The sequence below is a fragment of the Schistocerca americana genome, chromosome 2, assembly GCF_021461395.2.
Source record: "Schistocerca americana isolate TAMUIC-IGC-003095 chromosome 2, iqSchAmer2.1, whole genome shotgun sequence".
Lineage (NCBI taxonomy): Eukaryota > Metazoa > Arthropoda > Insecta > Orthoptera > Acrididae > Schistocerca > Schistocerca americana.
In genome coordinates, this window is record NC_060120.1 from 68,467,506 (window position 1) to 68,486,713 (window position 19,208).

Below are 19,208 nucleotides of genomic sequence, written 5' to 3' on the forward strand. Positions count from 1 at the left end.
GTAATTATTATTAACATTAGCAACGGTAATTATTCGAAGCAGACCGCATTAAGAAGTGAATGGTTTGCAAACTACTCTCTTTAAGGTAGATCTGTTCAGTGTCAATATTCCAAAATTCTAACATACGTGAATAGGAAGCACTGCAGCGACGTTTTAAATAGATGAATATTAAGTAAAGAAATCAGCTTCTTGAATTTGTATAGCCTTCCCTCCTGTCAACAATATTCCTTAACAAAGAGATGGCCAACTCGAACGATGCGATTTTAGTCTTGTAGACGAGAGCATTGCCACAGCTAGAATTACACTTGCTTGTATTTTTCTTAATTCAGTTGTATATATGCTCCTAACTCAATAAATTTTGCCCTGCAGCTCAGATATTGTCAAACCATCTATGTTATGATTGCACATGATGGTGTCAACGGCAGCAATATGTTGCTTATTTTTGTAATCAACATTACTGAAATCCCACAAACACCTATGCAAAGAATAGATATAAAAACAGCGAACGTTTTTCTTCGTTCCTCACTTCATATTTCAGTTTGTCTACTCTCTACGAACACACATAACCTCAAAACTCGTGCAACTAACGTCACCAAAGTTGGAACACGCCGAAAGTTTTTACAGTACTGGCCATTAAAATTGCTACACCACGAAAATAACATGCTACAGACGCTAAATTTAACCGACGGGAAGAAGATGCTGTGATATGCAAATGATTAGCTTTTCAGAGCATTCACACAAGGTTGGTGCCACAACGTGCTGACATGAGGAAAGTTTCCAACCGATTTCTCATACACAAACAGCAGTTGATCGGCGTTGCCTGGTGAAACGTTGTTGTGATGCCTCGTGTAAGGATGAGAAATGCGTACCATCACGTTTCCAACTTTGATAAAGGTCGGATTGTAGCCTATCGCGATTGCGGTTTATCGTATCGCGACATTGCTGCTCGCGTTGGTCGAGATCGAATGACTGTTAGCAGAATATGGAATCGGTGGGTTCAGGAGGGTAATACGGAACCGCCGTGCTGGATCCCAAGGGCCTCGTATCTCTAGCACTCGAGATGACAGGCATCTTATCCTCATGGCTGTAACGTCTCGATCCCTGAGTCAACAGATGCCACGTTTGCAAGACAACAACCATCTGCATGAACAGCTCGACGACGTTTGCAGCAGCATGGACTATCAGCTCGGAGATCATGGCTGTGGTTACCCTGGACGCTGCATCACAGACAGGAGGGCCTGCGATGGTGTAGTCAACGACGAACCTGCGGGCACGAATGGCAAAACGTCATTTTTTCGGATGAATCCAGGTTCTGTTCACAGCATCGTGATGGTCACACCTGTGTTTGGCGACATCGCGGTGAACGCACACTGGAAGCGTGTATTCGTCATCGCCATACTGGTTTATCACCCGGCGTGATGGTATGGGGTGCCACTGGTTACACGTCTCCGTCACCTCTTGTTGGCATTGACAGCACTTTGAACAGTGTACATTACATTGCAGATGTGTTACGACCCGTGGCTCTACCCTTCATTCGATCCCTGCGAAACCCTGCATTTCAGCAGGATAATGCACGACCGCATGTCGCAGGTCCTGTACGGGCCTTTCTGGACACAGAAAATATTCGACTGCTGCCCTGGCCAGCACATTCTCCAGATCTCTCACAAAGTGATAACGTTTGGCCGAGCACCTGGCTCGTCACAATACGCCAGTCACTACTCTTGATGAATTGTGGTATCGTGTTGAAGCTGCATGGGCAGCTGTACTTGTACACGCCATCCAAGCTCTGTTTGACTCAATGCCCAGGCGTATCAAGGCCGTTATTACGGCCGGAGGTGGTTGCTCTGGGTTCTGATTTCTCAGGATCTATGCACCCAAATTGCGCGAAAATGTAATCACATGTCAGTTCTAGTAAAATATATCTTTCCAATGAATACCAGGTTATCATCTGCATTTCTTCTTGGTGTAGCAATTGTAATGGCCAGTAGTGTAGTTTCACCGACGAGTTGCGCAATCGCGCGGCGCACATGCACAGTGGCCGATAGCGCATTTGCCTGCAACCTAGTGTTGTCGTGTAAACTAGGCTTTACGCAGTGCTCTGCGGGCGCAGCATACCTGCAGGAAGGCCTCCGGGTGAATGCGGCGCAGCAGGTTGCGGCTGAGGTCGAGCACCCGCAGGGCGGGCACTCGGTGGAACGCCCCCCGCTGCACCTCCTCGATGCGGTTGTCGGCCAGCCGCAGCTCTCGCAGCGACGGCAGGTCCACGAACGTAGCCTCGCCCAGTCTGGCGGCCCAAACTGGGTCTCAGTTTCTCAGTCTTACAACTTAAGTATCATACTAAAATTTATCCAGATACGTAACGCAGTAGAGAACTAAAGCGTGCACTATCTGATCAGAAGTATCCAGACCTAATGGAGTGATAATCGCAAGGGGAGGGATCAGGACTACAGGGCGGGTGCCAAAGTGTCTCCTACTGGAGTTGGCGTAGCTCCTGCGTTACGACACTTGCGATAAGGGGTCGAATCGTAACCAGCACGAAACTTGACGCACAATTCCACAACGGTGATTACCGTCAGACATGCTGCCCCAAGCACATTCTTCACTCTCCGATGGATATCTTCTGGTGTTTGTCCTTTAGAAGCCAAGGAAAGAAAAACAGCACGTTGGTTCCGTCTGGATGCATTTGATAATAACGTCGCCACAGTTCACGTTTCCGCATTTACCGCACGCGCGGCGGAAAGAGATAAGCGCCGCGCTCATCCGTTTCCTACATGTCGTGCTTATACAAGGTGTTACAAAAAGGTACGGCCAAATTTTCAGGAAACATTCCTCGCAATCAAAGAAAGAAAATATGTTCTGTGGACATGTGTCCGGAAACGCTTACTTTCCACGTTAGAGCTCATTTTATTACTTCTCTTCAAATCACATTAATCATAGAATGGAAACACATAGCAACAGAACGTACCAGCGTGACTTCAAACACTTTGTTACAGAAAATGTTCAAAATATCCTCCGTTTGCGAGGATACATGCATCCACCCTCCGTCGCATGGAATCCCTGATGCGCTGATGCAGCCCTGGAGAATGGCGCATTGTATCACAGCCGTCCACAATACGAGCACGAAGAGTCTGTACATTTGGTACCGGGGTTGCGTAGACAAGAGCTTTCAAATGCCCCCATAAATGACAGTCAAGAGGGTTGAGGACAGGAGAGCGTGGAGGCCATGGAATTGGTCCGCCTCTACCAATCCATCGGTCACCGAATCTGTTGTTGAGAAGCGTACGAACACTTCGACTGAAACGTGCACGAGCTCCAGCGTGCATGAACCATATGTTGTGTCGTACTTGTAACGGCACATGTTCTAGCAGCACAGGTACAGTATCCCGTATGAAATCATGATAACGTGCTCCATTGAGTATAGGTGGAAGAACATGGGGCCCAATCGAGACATCACCAACAATGCCTGCCCAAACGTTCACAGAAAATCTGTGTTGATGACGTGATTGCATAATTGCGTGCGGATTCTCGTCAGCCCACACATGTTGATTGTGAAAACTTACAATTTGATCATGTTGGAATGAAGCCTCATTCGTAAAGAGAACATTTCCACTGAAATGAGGATTGACACATTGTTGGATGAACCATTCGCAGAAGGGTACCCGTGGAGGCCAATCAGCTGCTGATAGTGCCTGCACACGCTGAACATGGTACGGAAACAACTGGTTCTCCCGCAGCACTCTCCATACAGTGACGTGGTCAACGTTACCTTGTACAGCAGCAACTTCTCTGACGCTGACATTAGGGTTATCGTCAACTGCACGAAGAATTGCCTCGTCCATTGCAGGTGTCCTCGTCGTTCTAGGTCTTCCCCAGTCGCGAGTCATAGGCTGGAATGTTCCGTGCTCCCTAAGACGCCAATCAATTGCTTCAAACGTCTTCCTGTCGGGACACCTTCGTTCTGGAAATCTGTCTCGATACAAACGTACCGCGCCCCGGTATTGCCCCGTGCTAATCCATACATCAAATGGGCATCTGCCAACTCCGCATTTGTAAACATTGGACTGACTGCAAAATCACGTTCGTGATGAACACTAACCTGTTGATGCTACGTACTGATGTGCTTGATGCTAGTACTGTAGAGCAATGAGTAGCATGTCAACACAAGCACCGAAGTCAACATTACCTTCCTTCAATGGGGCCAACTGGCGGTGAACCGAGGAAATACAGTACATACTGACGAAATTAAAATGAGCTCTAACATGCAAATTAAACGTTTCCGGACACATGTCCACATAACATCTTTTCTTTATTTGTGTGTGAGGAATGTTTCCTGAAAGTCTGACCGTACCTTTTTGTAACACCCGGTATACTGCTTGACTCCTCGGTGAAGGTATGTTCTCGAAACTTCAACAAAAGCCCGTACCGAGCTACTGAGCGTCCCCCCTGCAGAGTCTTCCACTGGAGTTTATCTATCATCTCCGTAACGCTTTCGCGATTACTAAATGATCCTGTAACGAAGCGCGCTGCTCTCCGTTGGATCTTCTCTATCTCTTCTATCAACCCTATCTGGTACGGATCCCACACTGCTGAGCAGTATTCAAGCAGTGGGCGAACAAGTACACTGTAACCTACTTCCTTTGTTTTCGGATTGCATTTCCTTAGGATTCTTCCAATGAACCTCAGTCTGGCATCTGCTTTACCGACGTTCAACTTTCTATGATCATTCCATTTTAAATCACTCCTAATGCGTACTCCCAGATAATTTGTGGGATTAACTGCTTCCAGTTGCTGACCTGCTGTATTGTAGCTAAATGACAAAGGATCTTTCTTTCTATGTATTCGCAGCACATTACACTTGTCTACATTAAGATTCAATTGCCATTCCCTGCACCACGCGTCAATTCGTTGCAGATCCTCCTGCATTTCAGTACAATTTTCCATTGTTACAACCTCTCGATATACCACAGCATCATCCGCAAAAAGCCTCAGTGAACTTCCGATGTCATCCACAACTTCATTTATGTATATTTGGAATAGGAACGGTCCTACGACACTCCCCTGCGGCACACCTGAAATCACTCATACTTCGGAAGACTTCTCTTCATTGAGAATGACATGCTGCGTTCTGTTATCTAGGAACTCTTCAATCCAATCACACAAGTGGTCTGATAGTCCATATGCTTTTACTTTGCTCATTAAACGACTGTGGGGAACTGTGTCGAACGCCTTGCGGAAGTGAAGAAACACGGCAACTACCTGGGAACCCGTGTCTATGGCCCTCTGAGTCTCGTGGACGAATAGCGCGAGCTGGGTTTCACACGATCGTCTTTTTCGAAACCCATGCTGATTCCTACAGAGTAGATTTCTAGTCTCCAGAAAAGTCATTATACTCATACATGTCACAAGTGTGTACCTGCCAGTATAAAAAGAGGCGAGTAGTACTGTGCTGTCGGTAGAGAAGCAGTAACGGCATAATGCGTCTGTCGGGAGGGCTCATTGGCGTCGAATGTGGAATAGTCGTTAAATGTTACCGGAGAAACAAATCAGTCAGGGGCACGTCGAACCTTCTAAAGATTTCCAAGTCGACTGCTGGTAATGTGACTGTGAAGTTTAAACGCGAAGGAGCACCCACAGCAAAATCAAGATCAGGCGGACGTCAAGAAACGATCTGGTTGATAGTATTGACAGCGGCCTTAGATTGACAGCGGCCGATGATGCTGTGGTCTACAGGAAAGTAGTATCACACGAAAGTTGTGAACAAATCAATAATGATTTGCAGAAAATAAATGCGTGGTGTAATGACTGGCAGTTATCTCTCAATATTAGTAAGTGTAGCCTACTGCGAATAACAAGGCGAAAATCCTCATTAATGTGCGAGTTCTTCTAGGCGCTCAGTCCGGGACCGCGCGACTGCTACGGTCGCAGGTTCGAATCCTGCCTCGGGCAAGGATGTGTGTGATGTCCTTAGGTTAGTTAGGTTTAACTAGTTCTAAGTTCTAGGGGACTAATGATCTCAGAAGTTGAGTCCCATAGTGCTCAGAGCCATTTGAACCATTTTGTACGAGTACAAAATAAATGCCCAATCTTTGGAAGTGGTAACATCCGTCAAGTATCTGGGCGTGACTATTCGAAATGATCTCAAATGGAATGATCAGATTACACAAGTAATAGGCAAGGCAAACTCTAGATTGCGGTTCATTGGTAGAATCCTGAAGCGATGCAGTCCTTCAACAAAGGAAATAGCTTACAATACGTTAGTTCGTCCAGTCTTATTGTTCGTCTGTATGCGACCCTTACCAGTTGGGTCTAATTAAAAAAATTGGGAAGGTCCAAAGAAGAGCGGCAAGATTCGTGACTGGTACATTAAGCCATCGCGAGAGCGTTACAAATCTCACAGAAAGTTTGAAGTGGGACACACTTGCAGATAGACGACGCGCTAAACAGAAGGGGCTGCTCAGTGAATTCCGAAATCCAATCTTCACCGAGGATGTGGAGCATATATTATTACCACCAACTTTCAAATCGCGTAATGATCAGCATTCAAAGATAAGGGAAATAAGAGCTCGTACTGAGGCGTTCAGACAGTCGTTTTTCCCTCGTGCGATCCGCGAGTGGAACAGAAAGGGGGGGGGGGGGGAATATGACTTTGGCGCGAATTGTGCCCTCCGCCACACACCGCTTGGTGGCTAGCGGAGTATATATGTAGATATGTAGATGTAGAAGAAATTGATGGACAGCGGCTGTGAGCATTCTGAAGGGTAGTTGTAAGAAATGGTATGAAATCAGTGGAAGCAGTTGTAAAGTGCTCGTGAGTTCCAAAGTGCTAAAAGAGCTACCAGCAGTGCAACTAGCGCAGGAGTCAAGAAGAATGGGGTGCAATAATCGAACAGCTCACCAAAAGTCACGCTTTTCTGTAGGCAATGCAAAGTGGCACTTGAGATGGTGTAAAGAGCGACGCCACTGGAGAGTCGTTGACTGGAAACCAGTGGTTTTGAGTGCTGAACCACGCCGTACCCTGTCACAACCCAATGGAAAGGTTTGTATTTGGCGAATGCATGGAGAACGTTGTCTGCCACTAAGTGTAATGCCCACAGTGAAGTGCGGAGCAGGTGGTGTTATTGGTACGAGTGCGTTTTTGTGAGGGTGTGATCCCCTTAGTCCACGTAAGAAAAAGCTGAATGCAAAAAGATTTTGGCGGGAGCAATGTCAAGCTGGAACCACGATCAACTCCAAATCTGAAGGGCGGGTCGTCACTGAAGCACAGCACTTGGAGCTGAAAGAACATATATTACTGACCCAACTACAGCCGGATCGGTAGGCAATTTCTGGAAGGAGAGTACAGCTAAAACTGTGTGCTGGACCGAGACTCGAACTCGGGACCTTTGCCTTTCGCGGGCAAGTGCTCTACCATCTGAGCTACCCAAGCACGACTCACGACCCGCCGTCACAGCTTCAATTCTGCCAATACCGCGTCTCCTACCTTCCAAACTTCACAGAAGCTCTTCTGCGAACCTTGCAGAACTAGCACTCCTGGAAGAAAGGATATTGCGGAGACATGGCTTAGCCACAGTCTGGTCTGCGAACCTTGCAGAACTAGCACTCCTGGAAGAAAGGATATTGCGGAGACATGGCTTAGCCACAGTCTGAGGGATGTTTCCTGAATGAGATTTTCACTCTTCAGCGGAGTGTGCGCTGCTATGAAACTTCCTGAAGATTAAAACTGTGTGCCGGACCGAGAATCGAACTCGGAACCTTTACCTTTTGCGAGCGTGCGAGTTCTGCAAGGTTCGTAGAAGAGCTTCTGTAAAATTTGGAAGGTAGGAGATGTACTGACAGAATTGAAGCTGTGAGGGCGGATCGTCAGTCGTACTTAAGTAGCTCAGTTGGTAGAGCACTTGCCCGCAAAAGGCAAAGGTCCCGAGTTCGAGTCTCGGTCGGGCACACACTTTTAATCTGTCAGGAAGTTTCATATCAGCGCACACTCCGCTGCAGAGTGAAAATCTCATTCTGGAGAGTACATCTACTTATACAGCCATCGAATATTCCGGAATTCTGGTATTTATACAAAGATCGACTATTCCAAAACATATAAACATTATAGACATTAGATATTTCAAGAACATATATTCCAGAAACGATAAACAAGTGGTGGTCAGGTTTGAACCAGCTGATTGCAGCACGCCAATCAGCAAAGCTAACTACTATGTCACACTGCGTTCTCTATAGCTCCTCGCATTGCTCCCTTTCGTGCAGAAACAACGATCTGCTGTTTCAGAAATTCTCATTGGAGACGACTAAAGCACCCTGGATCTAGATGCTGCCAGTGGTTCCCTGTATGGCGGCGCCTGTGGATCCTCCCGTACTGATCGTCTTGTTACATCATCTTCATTGTGATGAGCATCGAAAGTTGCACTTCCCTTAGAAGATTCGTGATCGTCGAGTGGGTCTTCAGTTACCTTGAATTTACCAACGTCGTTCTGCGGACTGAAGTACGGCCCAAAGTTGCGCTTTGATAACTTTTCCTATACTCCTGCTATCCACAAAGGCATAAAAACCCACACCAAGTCTCTTGAACTGTATTTCATTGATTAGTGCTTGGCTTTATAGAGGCCTCAGCCCTTCTTCTGGGCGCCCTAGGGCCGTATGCGAGCTTTCTATCTTTCTTCTTCGTCCTGGTAATGAGACGTTTTCACGTAGTTATCACGAGCATCGCCTGGTTGAAAAAGTAGCATTGTTCGAATGTCGTATTTTTCCTTCGCGGCGAAGGCGATGTCAAGCCTATATTGCATTGATTCGATGTGTTACATACGAATTTCACGACGTGCAGTGTAGTTTCCCAATATCTGTGTTTGACATCGATAGCATATCTGCCAGCATTTTATTAAAGTGCTCTATGAGACTATTCGTCTGTGGATAGTAGTTAGTTGTCATCCTGCTGGTGATTTCACAACGGGAAATTACCTCTGACACCAATCTCGATGAGAAAAATTTTTCACGATCAGAAATCATTACATGCGGTGCTCCATGCCTAAAAATGATGTGTTCTACAAGATACTTTGCAATTTCCGGAGTTTTGGCAGTCGGCACAGCTTTAGTGATAGCACAGTGGGTTAGTCAGTGCAGACTATGATCCCTAGATTTCGGGTTGTCAACTTAGGGAACCTCCCAGAGATGTTGATTCCAGTTTGGTGAAATGACACTGCTATAGGCAGGATTGGTAACATATATTCCAGAGGTAACTGTTGCATGTACTGTGGTCGTTGGCATTCCTTACAGTGACTCATATGGTGTTTACCGCAGCGGTAGAGGCCTCGCCAGTCTTCGAAACACTTCAGGATAGCTGGCCGGAGATGACCTTGCACGATGAGCAACCATTTCTGCCCCATTGGACCATAGTTCCTCTTATACAACGCTCCATCTATTAACTTGAATTTCCCCTTGGTCGGCTCCTCCTTATTCAAGGCTTGTATGGTTCCCAGTACTGGTGGATCTTCCCTTTTTTCAGCACCCATGTCATTTGATGCAGCGATGATTGAAATTTCATCCATGATTCTGTGTTCCATCAAAGATTTCCTTGACAGGCAGTCAGCGCTCTTGTGTTTGCGTCCAGTTTTGTATAGTACTGTGATGTCATATTCCTGATGTCTCAGTGCCCATCTCACCACTCGAGCTGACGGATCTTTCAGAAGAGTCCGGCAGCATAGAGAATGGTGGTCCATTATAAGGATGAATGGTTTCCCAAGAAAATATGGCTGGAATTTGCTAATAGCTCAAACAACTACAAGGCATTCTTTCTCAATTTTAGTGTAGTTTATTTCGAATTTTGAGAGTACTGTGGAAGCATAAGCTATTATCCTTTCAGCAGTTTCCTAAATTTGTTTCAGAGTTGCCACTATTCCAAAACTGCTACATCAGTGCAATGTTCTGTCTTGGCATTCTCATCAAATGGTGCTAAAACTGGAGAAGATGTTAGCATATCCATAAGGATAAGGAAAGATCTTTCTTGCACCTCGTTCCAGGAAAATTTGGTGTCTGCCTGCAGTATTTCTTGCAAGGGATGTAGCTTTGCATGTAAGTCCATTAGGACTCGCCAGTGATATGAGCACGTTCCAAGAAAACTTCTCAAATCACGAATGTGTCGAGTTGTTGAACAATGTGTGATTGCTCTAATTTTCTCTGGTTCGGGACAGACTGCAGTGCCATTAAGAAGGTGCCACAAGATTTTTATTTCTGGGTGACGAAGAGGCACTCTTTCGGATTCAGGCAAAGAATTGTGGTCTGAACACACTTCAGCACAGTTATCAGTTGCCTTAGATATCCTTCAAATGTCTTTGAAGTAACGACAATGTCATGCAAACAGTAAAGGCACAATGCCTATCTGAAGTGTAGAAGAAGGTTGTCCATCATTCCTTTTGATGTGACTGGAGCGTTACCCAGTCCTAATGGCTTAACTTTAAACTCATAGAGGCCATCAGGGGTTATGAAGGCAGTCTTTTCGCAGTTAACTTCATCAACCTCGATTTGCCAGTAGCCTGACTACATGTCCGTAGTTGAGTAATACTTTGTTCCTTTCAAGCATTCCAGGGCGTCATCAATATGCAGCAATCGGTTGTCTCTTTCCTCGTGATTTTATTCAGTTGTCTGTAGTCGATGCAGAAACGCCATGTGCCGACCTTCAGCCTCCTAAAGGCCGCAGGAGAGGACCAGGCACTCTCTGAAGGTGCAGTGATGTGGTCTTGCAGCATCTTCTCCACTTGCTCATGGGTTATCCATCGTTCAAGTGGTGACACTCCATATGAGCCCTGGCTAATTGGTGGATGATACCAGTTGGATATGGTATCTGATCATGGACCACTTGGTCTGTCTTTTCTCCACTCCAGATTGGAAAGCATCTGAAAAATGGCGCAGAGTGGCTATTACTCACTGACGTTATTCCTCGGCCAGGCCAGATACTATTCGCAGGTAGACAGCAGTTTCCTCCCCAGCATTTTCTGTAGTATTAGCAGAGAATAATTCTTCATCGATGACACTAAGCTGCCCTTACTGGACTTGCTCGACTGTCTTTTTGCATATACCTTTAGGGGTGAGTTGTAGCTGCTAGTGAAAATTTGTGATCCAAAATTCTCCTTGAGCATTACATTTCTTTTGTGAGCCTGAGTAGCCTTCTGCAATCGGCAAAAGCTTCATAGTTTAACTGAGCATCTTGACTGGTGACTGGAACTCGTCTCTTTGATGATGGTGGGATGACAACGCCTTCAATGACAAACAACTGTCCAGAGCAATCTTCGTTATGCGCGCTTTTTGGAACAGTTTCATTAGTCTGGAGCTCTGATCTTTCACAGTCTATGATGTCTTGAGATGCTCTCAAGATGTACCATTTCAGAATAACATTATGACTGCATTCTGCTAAAACGACAAATTCGGAGGGCTGCGTTCTGTCATAGATATTCTTGAGATACATGTTCCTGTTGGCTGGATGTATTTCCCATTTGCGACTTTCAGCACAATGGCCTTCGTATCACAGAATCAATGCGCAGCATTAGGTTGACATATTTCTTCATGATTTTATTCAGTTGTCTGTCGTCGATGTAGAAACGCCATGTGTCGACCTTCAGCATCCTAAAGGCCGCTGGAGAGGACCAGGTGACAAGAGACATCCAACATTAAACAAGAAAGAAGGACCTTAGTCGATTAGCGTCCGGGCTGGTTTGCCATTGATGACGTCAGTGAGATTTCCTGTCATCTTGGTAGCTGTCGTTCAGGGAGAATTTCATTTGATGAGGCCTCACCTCCATAAATGGTCACCTCGCCTGGTTTACCTGAATTAAGTGGTTAGGGAACGGCTGGTACCTCTGTTTGGCGACGTGGAATAGCTGCGGCGTGTTGTGGAGTAACCTCGTCCAGAGTATGGGGAGGACTTTCGGACAACAGGTCGACAATTATCGTGTGAAGTTGATTGGTGGCGTAGAACCGTTGTGATGGTTGACGTATTGCGGCGTAATAGTCTTTGAACATTCGTCTTCGTTCTCTACAGTATTGCACAACGCGTCCAGGGTATCCACGGTGAAAACAGACTAGCGTGTGTGTTCTTCTATGGAACGCTGTATTTGGTGAAGGAATGAATTGTACTTGTGTTGGTCGCATGCTGGGTTGTCGTTTGATGGTGGCAGTGTAAATGCGAGATGGTCAACACCATTCTTCGTGACGCATTCGCTAGGTGGTGGACATTGGTGCCAAAGTCCGATACACCTCTTATTCAACATGCTCTGTTACCTCCTGACCTATTGGGTCGATCTTTCAAGGCTGCTAGCTCTTGTGAACCTGGCCCAACATTTCTGGCTGCCATGCACTGCTGTACCTTCACTCTTATCCCACTATCTGCTACATGAGATAGGCGAGGTCTTGGTGGTCTTCCACAACTGCCGTAGGGACCACGTTTGGCAGCTGGTCACAACTCTTCTGTCCAACTCTTTTTCTGTTACATTTGCTCCACTTGATGAAAACCTCTGTCGTTCTGACATCCTTTACAAAAAGAGCTAGGACGTATCTTCTGCAGCTCCTATCATCAGGTGTGAGATTTTGTCGGCTCCTGTCATTTTAGTATTACAATATGGCATAGAGCCAAAACACTCTGCAAGTACGACTATGTCGTTTCTTCATGACGTTGGGCCCTGTTATTCAGTTGTTCTCCCACTAAGTGGACTTCCTACTGATTGTCGCCAAACGTTTTCGTCATTTCGGCCTGGAATTCGTCCCAGCTATTGAGATTATTTTGGTTGTGCTTGAACCATTATTTGGTTGTGACGTTCAAGTAAAAGTACACGTTTGCTGAACACATCATAGCATCCCACCTGTTGTATTTGGCGACTAGATCCAATCCTTTCAGCGATTTCGTTGGGTCCTTGCCAGCCTCTCCCGAAAATAGTGTTAGATGTCTGATGTGCAGCTGACTTACTGCTGGCTTGGAATCCACTGGTCTCTTGAATATATGGATTGTGGAAAAGATGTTCAGCTTGTTTCCGCTTCTTGTCCATACAGGCGACGGCTTTTACGTTACCTAATTGGAACTATGGTGATGTAAATATTTTGGAGTACCCAACATCTCCACCAAACAACGTCACGTCAAAACCACAATCAAGTCCAAATCCGGACGCCGGGTCGTCAGTGAAGCACAGCACTTAGAACTGAAAGCACGTATATTACTGTTTATACAGCCATCAAATATTTCACAAAGCTGATTTTTACCCAAACATCGAATACATCGAATATTCCAGAAAATGCAGACATTACTAACATTAGATATTTCAAGAACATTTCAGAAGTGATAAACACGAAATAATAAATAATTGCTGGTGATCTGGTTTGGACTGGCGAGTCGCCGCACGCCAACCAGCAATACTAACCACTACGACATACTGTGTCAGCCATAGCTCGCGGCAATAAGAACCCATTTTTCAGGCTTGTATACTGAGTGCAGCAGACGAAGAGTCAGATGTGATAACTGTAACAGTATGACAACGCACCAAGTCATAATGGTTTGTGGACAATAACATTCCTGCCATGGACTGGCCTGCTTGGAACAGACAGGGGATGAGTGAGAACATCGACTTCGCTTCAGACCCAACATCGCTACCTTCTCTGGTATGGCTCTTGAGAAAGAATGGGCTGCCACTTCTCAACAGACATACACACACTTTATTGAAAGTGTTCTCAGCAGAATACAAGCAATCATAAAGGCGAAGGGCAGATGCACCCGATACTAATGTCCTTAAATAGGTGTCCGTATACTTTTGATCAGATAGTGTATATATAATGCAGAGAGTCTATAGGAAGAGAGTTTATAAACAATGGATTTTAATTTAAGCGTTAGGAAGCCTTTTCTGACGGTATTTGTAACTTTATAAAGAAGTGAAACGTGGACAATAAACGGTTCAGTAAAGAAGAAAAATATAAAGTTTTGAAATGTCTTGCTACTTAAGAGTGCTCAAGAGTAGACGAGTAGCTCAGATAACTAATGAGGAGGTACTGAATCTAACTGAGGGGGGGGGGGGGGAAGAAATTAACAGCACAACAGGATTAAGAGAAAGAATCATTGGTAGACTACACATCCTTATGTGTCAAGGAACAGTCAATTTTGTAATGAAAGGAAGTGTGTGTGTATGTGTGTGTGTGGGGGGGGGGGGGGGGGGGGGGGAAGGGGGATAAAATTATAGGTGGTGGTCTAGGCTTGACGTTTGTAGAAATTACTGTTTGAAATGGAAGCAGGCTGTAGTAGTTACGCAGAGATGGACAGTCATGCGCAGTAATTTTTGTTCTTTGGGGCCTGCCGTGCAGAATATGTCTCGTAGTGGCATGACTACGATAATGATATACCAGTTACATTGCTCTTTATATGAGTTTTACTGCATAAAGCACAATGGGCTCATGTTGACCTATTGCCATTGTCGGGTATTCTTACATGTAATATCTATCACTGCTGCCATATGGCTCAGAAATGTATTTGTTCTTGCTGCAAATAAATTAATTATTCGCCTGTGTATTTCATTGGCACAGTACTGCTGTTGACTTGTACCAAGTATGTGTATTAAAACATAAATATCGATATTTTGTATCGACATCATTCCAAACGTAGTGGCCTTTTCAGAAATATCGATATCTGTGTGTCAGTTATTTAGATTGGTGTTTGAAACTAAAGAAAAATGTCTAAGTGCAGGCTCCAGTCATTTCCGAAAATGGAAAAAGATTTTCCAGCTACAAGCACATGTCTGTCAACAAACGTTCACTCACTTTCGATAATCTCTAATTACTAACTGCCATGCACTGAATTGCTCTATCGTGATTATACAACAATTTTTGTACATCTTCAAAGAATGAGATTTCTGAAAGAAAAACAAAGCGATTGTAAATTAATTATATTTGTTGCTGAAAAGTTATGTCCTCGAGAGGAGTCTGGGCATCTGTAAGGAATTTCTTTCGCGTTTTGAGCATGTGGGAGATGGGTTCCTTAACAACATGCGACAGGTGATAAATGCTGGGTTCACTATTTTGACCCCAAACACGTGAGAGAGTCATTGGAGTTGCGTCACGAAGGATAATAAACGCCAAAAAAGTTCAAGTCCATGCCATGTGCAGGGTAAAGTTATGCTCACAGTGTTGAGGGACATTCGAGGTTTTGTGCATTTGGAACTCATGCAAGGTACTACGAGACCTTCAGAAAACTGAAAGCTCATACTCGAAGAATTCAACCGCACATGGAGCACCCTCTCCTTGAGCATGACAATGCCTGACCACACACGTGTGCTGCGATATCTGCAACAGTCTGAAGCCTTCGGTTCACTGTCATCGACAATACTACATACAGTCGCAACTGGCCCAATCCGATTTTGACGTGTTTCCAATAGTTAAAGAGGACCTTGTAGGACTTCACGTTGATAGTGATGAAGCGGTGCAAGAAGAGATGAGGCTGTGGCTCTGTCAACAAAGTCAAACCAGAATTAGAGTGATGGTATCAGCAAACTGGTCTCTTGTGGGGGGAAATGTATTCCTCGCCAGGATCACTACGTCAAAAAATAAATATGAGGACATCAGTAATAAAGACGTAGAATGTTAATTACGTTCGTTTTATTTGTAAATATTTAAAAGTTTTCATATAAAAAATTCAGAGGCATTACTTTTCAGCATACCATCGTATAAAGTTTTCTTTGCTCTAGATCGTTATGCAACTCACTTTGTCTCCCTACAAAATATATATATATATATATATATATATATATATATATATATATATATATATATATATATAAGGTCATTTTAGATGGGTAGATAACATAACTAATGAGGAGGTATTGAACAGAATTGGGGAGAAGAGAAATTTGTGGCACAACTTGACTAGAAGAAGGGATCGCTTGGTAGGACATATTCCAAGGTATCAAGGGATCACAAATTTAGTATTGGAGGGCAGTGTGGAGGGTAAAAGTCGTAGAGAGAGACATAGAGATGAATACACTAAATAGATTCAGAAGGATATAGGTTGCAGTAGGTACTGAGACATGAAGAAGCTTGCACAGGATAGAGAAGCATGGAGAGCTGCATCAAACCAATCTCTGGACTGAAGACCACAACAACAACAGGTCATTTTAACCATATTTTCAGGTTATTTCAGTAACAATTTTCCAGGTATTTAGATCATAAAAATCCTGGCCCTGAGGTTGTAGATCCTTTTTCACATTTGGAAATGTAATAAATTCTCACCAGGGGCAGCTTCCCATACTTCGTGAAGTTTTCCAAGCACATCGAATATTCCATCACGTCTCGGGCATGCATCCCAGATAATATTAATTCTTGTTCCAATATTTTGGCTGACAACCTTATAGCCTTTCTCAAGGTGAGTAACTTGTAAGAGCTTTAAAATACTTTACACAGTATTGTGGAGTAAATGAGCTTGTGCATACTCTCTGTTAATAACAACAAAAATACTTGAAGTGCCTCCCACAATTATAATTTTTCTATATTTAGAAGAAATGCCTGACAGTGTTAACTGGAAAACAGTATAAAAGAAATGGGTAGTGAAAGGTTGTGTTAAGTCATACAGAACTCAGACTGCAGTCATAACAGTTGAAGGACATGAAATGGAGGCAGTAACTGAGAAATGTGTGAGACAGGTTTGTTGCCTATTCCCTATATTATTCAATCTGTACATTGAGAAAGCAGTAATGGAAAACACAGAAAAATTTGGAAAGGGAATAGAAGTCAGGTAGCAGAAATAAGAACTTAGACACTCCTGATGACCCTGTAGTTCTGTCAGAGATAGCAAGGGACTAGGAAGATTAGTTGATTGAAATGGGATGTCTATTGACATGTGGGTACTAGATCAGTGTAAAAAAATTAAGACAAGGATGATGGAATGCAGTCGAATTAAATGAGGTGTTGTTGAGGGAACTGAATTAGGAAATGAGACAGTAAAGGCAGTGGATTAGATTAGATTAGTACTTGTTCAATAGATCATGATTATGACACTTCATAATGATGTGGAACGTGTCAGGTTAATAAAAGGCAAAAAGTACCAGCTTTGCATCTTCGTGAATATAGAATGGCTAGTCATTAATATATATTAAGAACAGCAGAGGACCCAAGACCGAACCTTGCGGCACCCCATTCTTGATTGTTCCCCAGTTTGAGAAATCACTAGTTTTTTTGCATATTATGTGAACTGTTTATTTCAACTTTCTGCACTCTTTCAGTTAGGTATGATTTAAACCATTTGAGCACTGTCTCATTCATACCACAGTACTTGAGCTTATCTAGAAGTATTCCATTATTTACACAATCAAAAGCCTTTGACAGATCACAAAAAATCCCAACGAGTGATTTCCGTTCACTCAGAGCATTTAATATTTCATTAGTGAAAGTATATATAGCATTTTCCGTTGAAAAACCCTTTTGGAAACCAAACTGACATTTTGTTAAAACTTTATTTTTACAAAGGTGCGAAGCTACTCTACAATACATTACTTTTTCATGAATTTTGGATAAGGCAGTCAGAAGAGAGATTGGGTGGTAGTTGTTGACATCAGACATATCCCCTTTTTTATGCAGTGGTTTAACAATGGCATACTTCAGTCTATCTGGGTTAAATACCCTGCTTCAGAGAGCTATTACATACGTGGCTAAGAATCCCACTTATTTCTGGGGAACAAGCTTTTATTATCCTGCTGTAAATGCCATCAATTCCATGTGAGCTTTTATTCTTGGTGGCAGGGGTAAAATACAGGGAGCAAAAGGCTATTTACAATTTGTACAGAAACCAGATGGCAGTTATAAGAGTTGAGGGGCACGAAAGGGAAGCAGTGGTTGGGAAGGGAGTGAGACAGGGTTGTAGCCTCTCCCCAATGTTATTCAATCTGTATATTGAGCAAGAAGTAAAGGAAACAAAAGAAATCTTTTGTTAATAAGAGAAATATGTTAACATTGGAAGCAAATTTCTGAAGGTAATTGTTTGGGGTGTGGTCTCATGTGGATATGAAACACGGATGACAAACAGTACAGACAATAAGTAAGAGTAACACGAGAGAGTAGCACGGGGAACTGCATCAAAGCAGTCTTTGCACTGAGGACCATGAGAACAATAACGTCACCAAAGCGTTGGCAAGGTCCAGAACAAGTGTACAGTTGGGGAGTCTGGTGGATGCGGGAACAGCGTGCAGTCGACTCACCGGTCGAAGAGGTTGCGGTCGAGCACGAGCGTGTCGAGTACAGACAATAATAACACGGGGAACTGCATCAAACCAGTCTTTGGACTGAGGACCACGACAACAATGTCACCAAGGCGTTGGCAGGATCCAGAACAAGTGTACAATCGGGGACTCTGGTGGACGCGGGAGCAGGAGTGCAGCTGCAGCGCGCAGTCGACTCACCGGTCGAAGAGGTTGCGGTCGAGCACGAGCGTGTCGAGCGCGGGCAGCGCCCTGGCGGCGCGGCCGACCAGCGCGGCGTCCTGCAGGCGGTTGTCGGCGAGCAGCAGGCGGCGCAGCGCGGGCGCGCCGGCCAGGGAGCGCGCGTGCAGCCAGCGCAGGCCGCACGCCGTCACGTTGAGCGTGTGCAGGCGCGGCAGCGCGCCCAGCGAGCGCTCCTCCAGCCGCGACAGCCGCGGCGCGCCCGACACCTGCAGCTCCGACAGCGCCGGCAGCCCCGACACCTGCAGCTGCTCCAGCGCCGGGCACTCCAGCGACACGTAGTGCAGCCGCGGCAGGCCCGACAGCTGCGGCACCCGCCGCACGCCGCCCGCCTGTCCCACAAGACAATAGACAATACACTTTCTAACGTATTATTTCCTGGCTGCACGCTCCTAACGATGGGCCTCCGCAACCGACGGCCTATGCATGTGCCGACGTTAAGACCAGAAGCCAAGCAAGATCGTAAGAGATGGAAAAGAGCCACCGTGGTACAACAACCGAGTTAGAAAACTGCTGCGGAAGCAAAGGGAACTCCACAGCAAACATAAACATAGCCAAAGCCTTGCAGACAAACAAAAATTACGCGAAGCGAAATGTAGTGTGAGGAGGGCTATGCGAGAGGCGTTCAAGGAATTCGAAAGTAAAGTTCTATGTACTGACTTGGCAGAAAATCATAAGAAATTTTTGTCTTATGTCAAAGTGGTAGGTGGATCAAAACAAAATGTCCAGACACTCTGTGACCAAAATGGTACTGAA

General features: G+C 44.8%; 1 protein-coding gene across 1 annotated transcript in view; it reads right to left on the reverse strand.

The window, feature by feature from the left end:
- LOC124593781 (protein artichoke) overlaps nucleotides 1-19,208 on the reverse strand; it is a 185,569-nt gene that overhangs the window by 89,212 nt on the left and 77,149 nt on the right. Inside the window, exons 4-5 of the mRNA XM_047132130.1 lie at nucleotides 18,414-18,784; nucleotides 2,116-2,284 (exon numbers count right to left, since the gene is read on the reverse strand). Of these exons, the coding sequence (XP_046988086.1) occupies nucleotides 2,116-2,284; nucleotides 18,414-18,784 (540 nt within the window). The remainder of the gene's footprint in view (nucleotides 1-2,115; nucleotides 2,285-18,413; nucleotides 18,785-19,208) is intronic.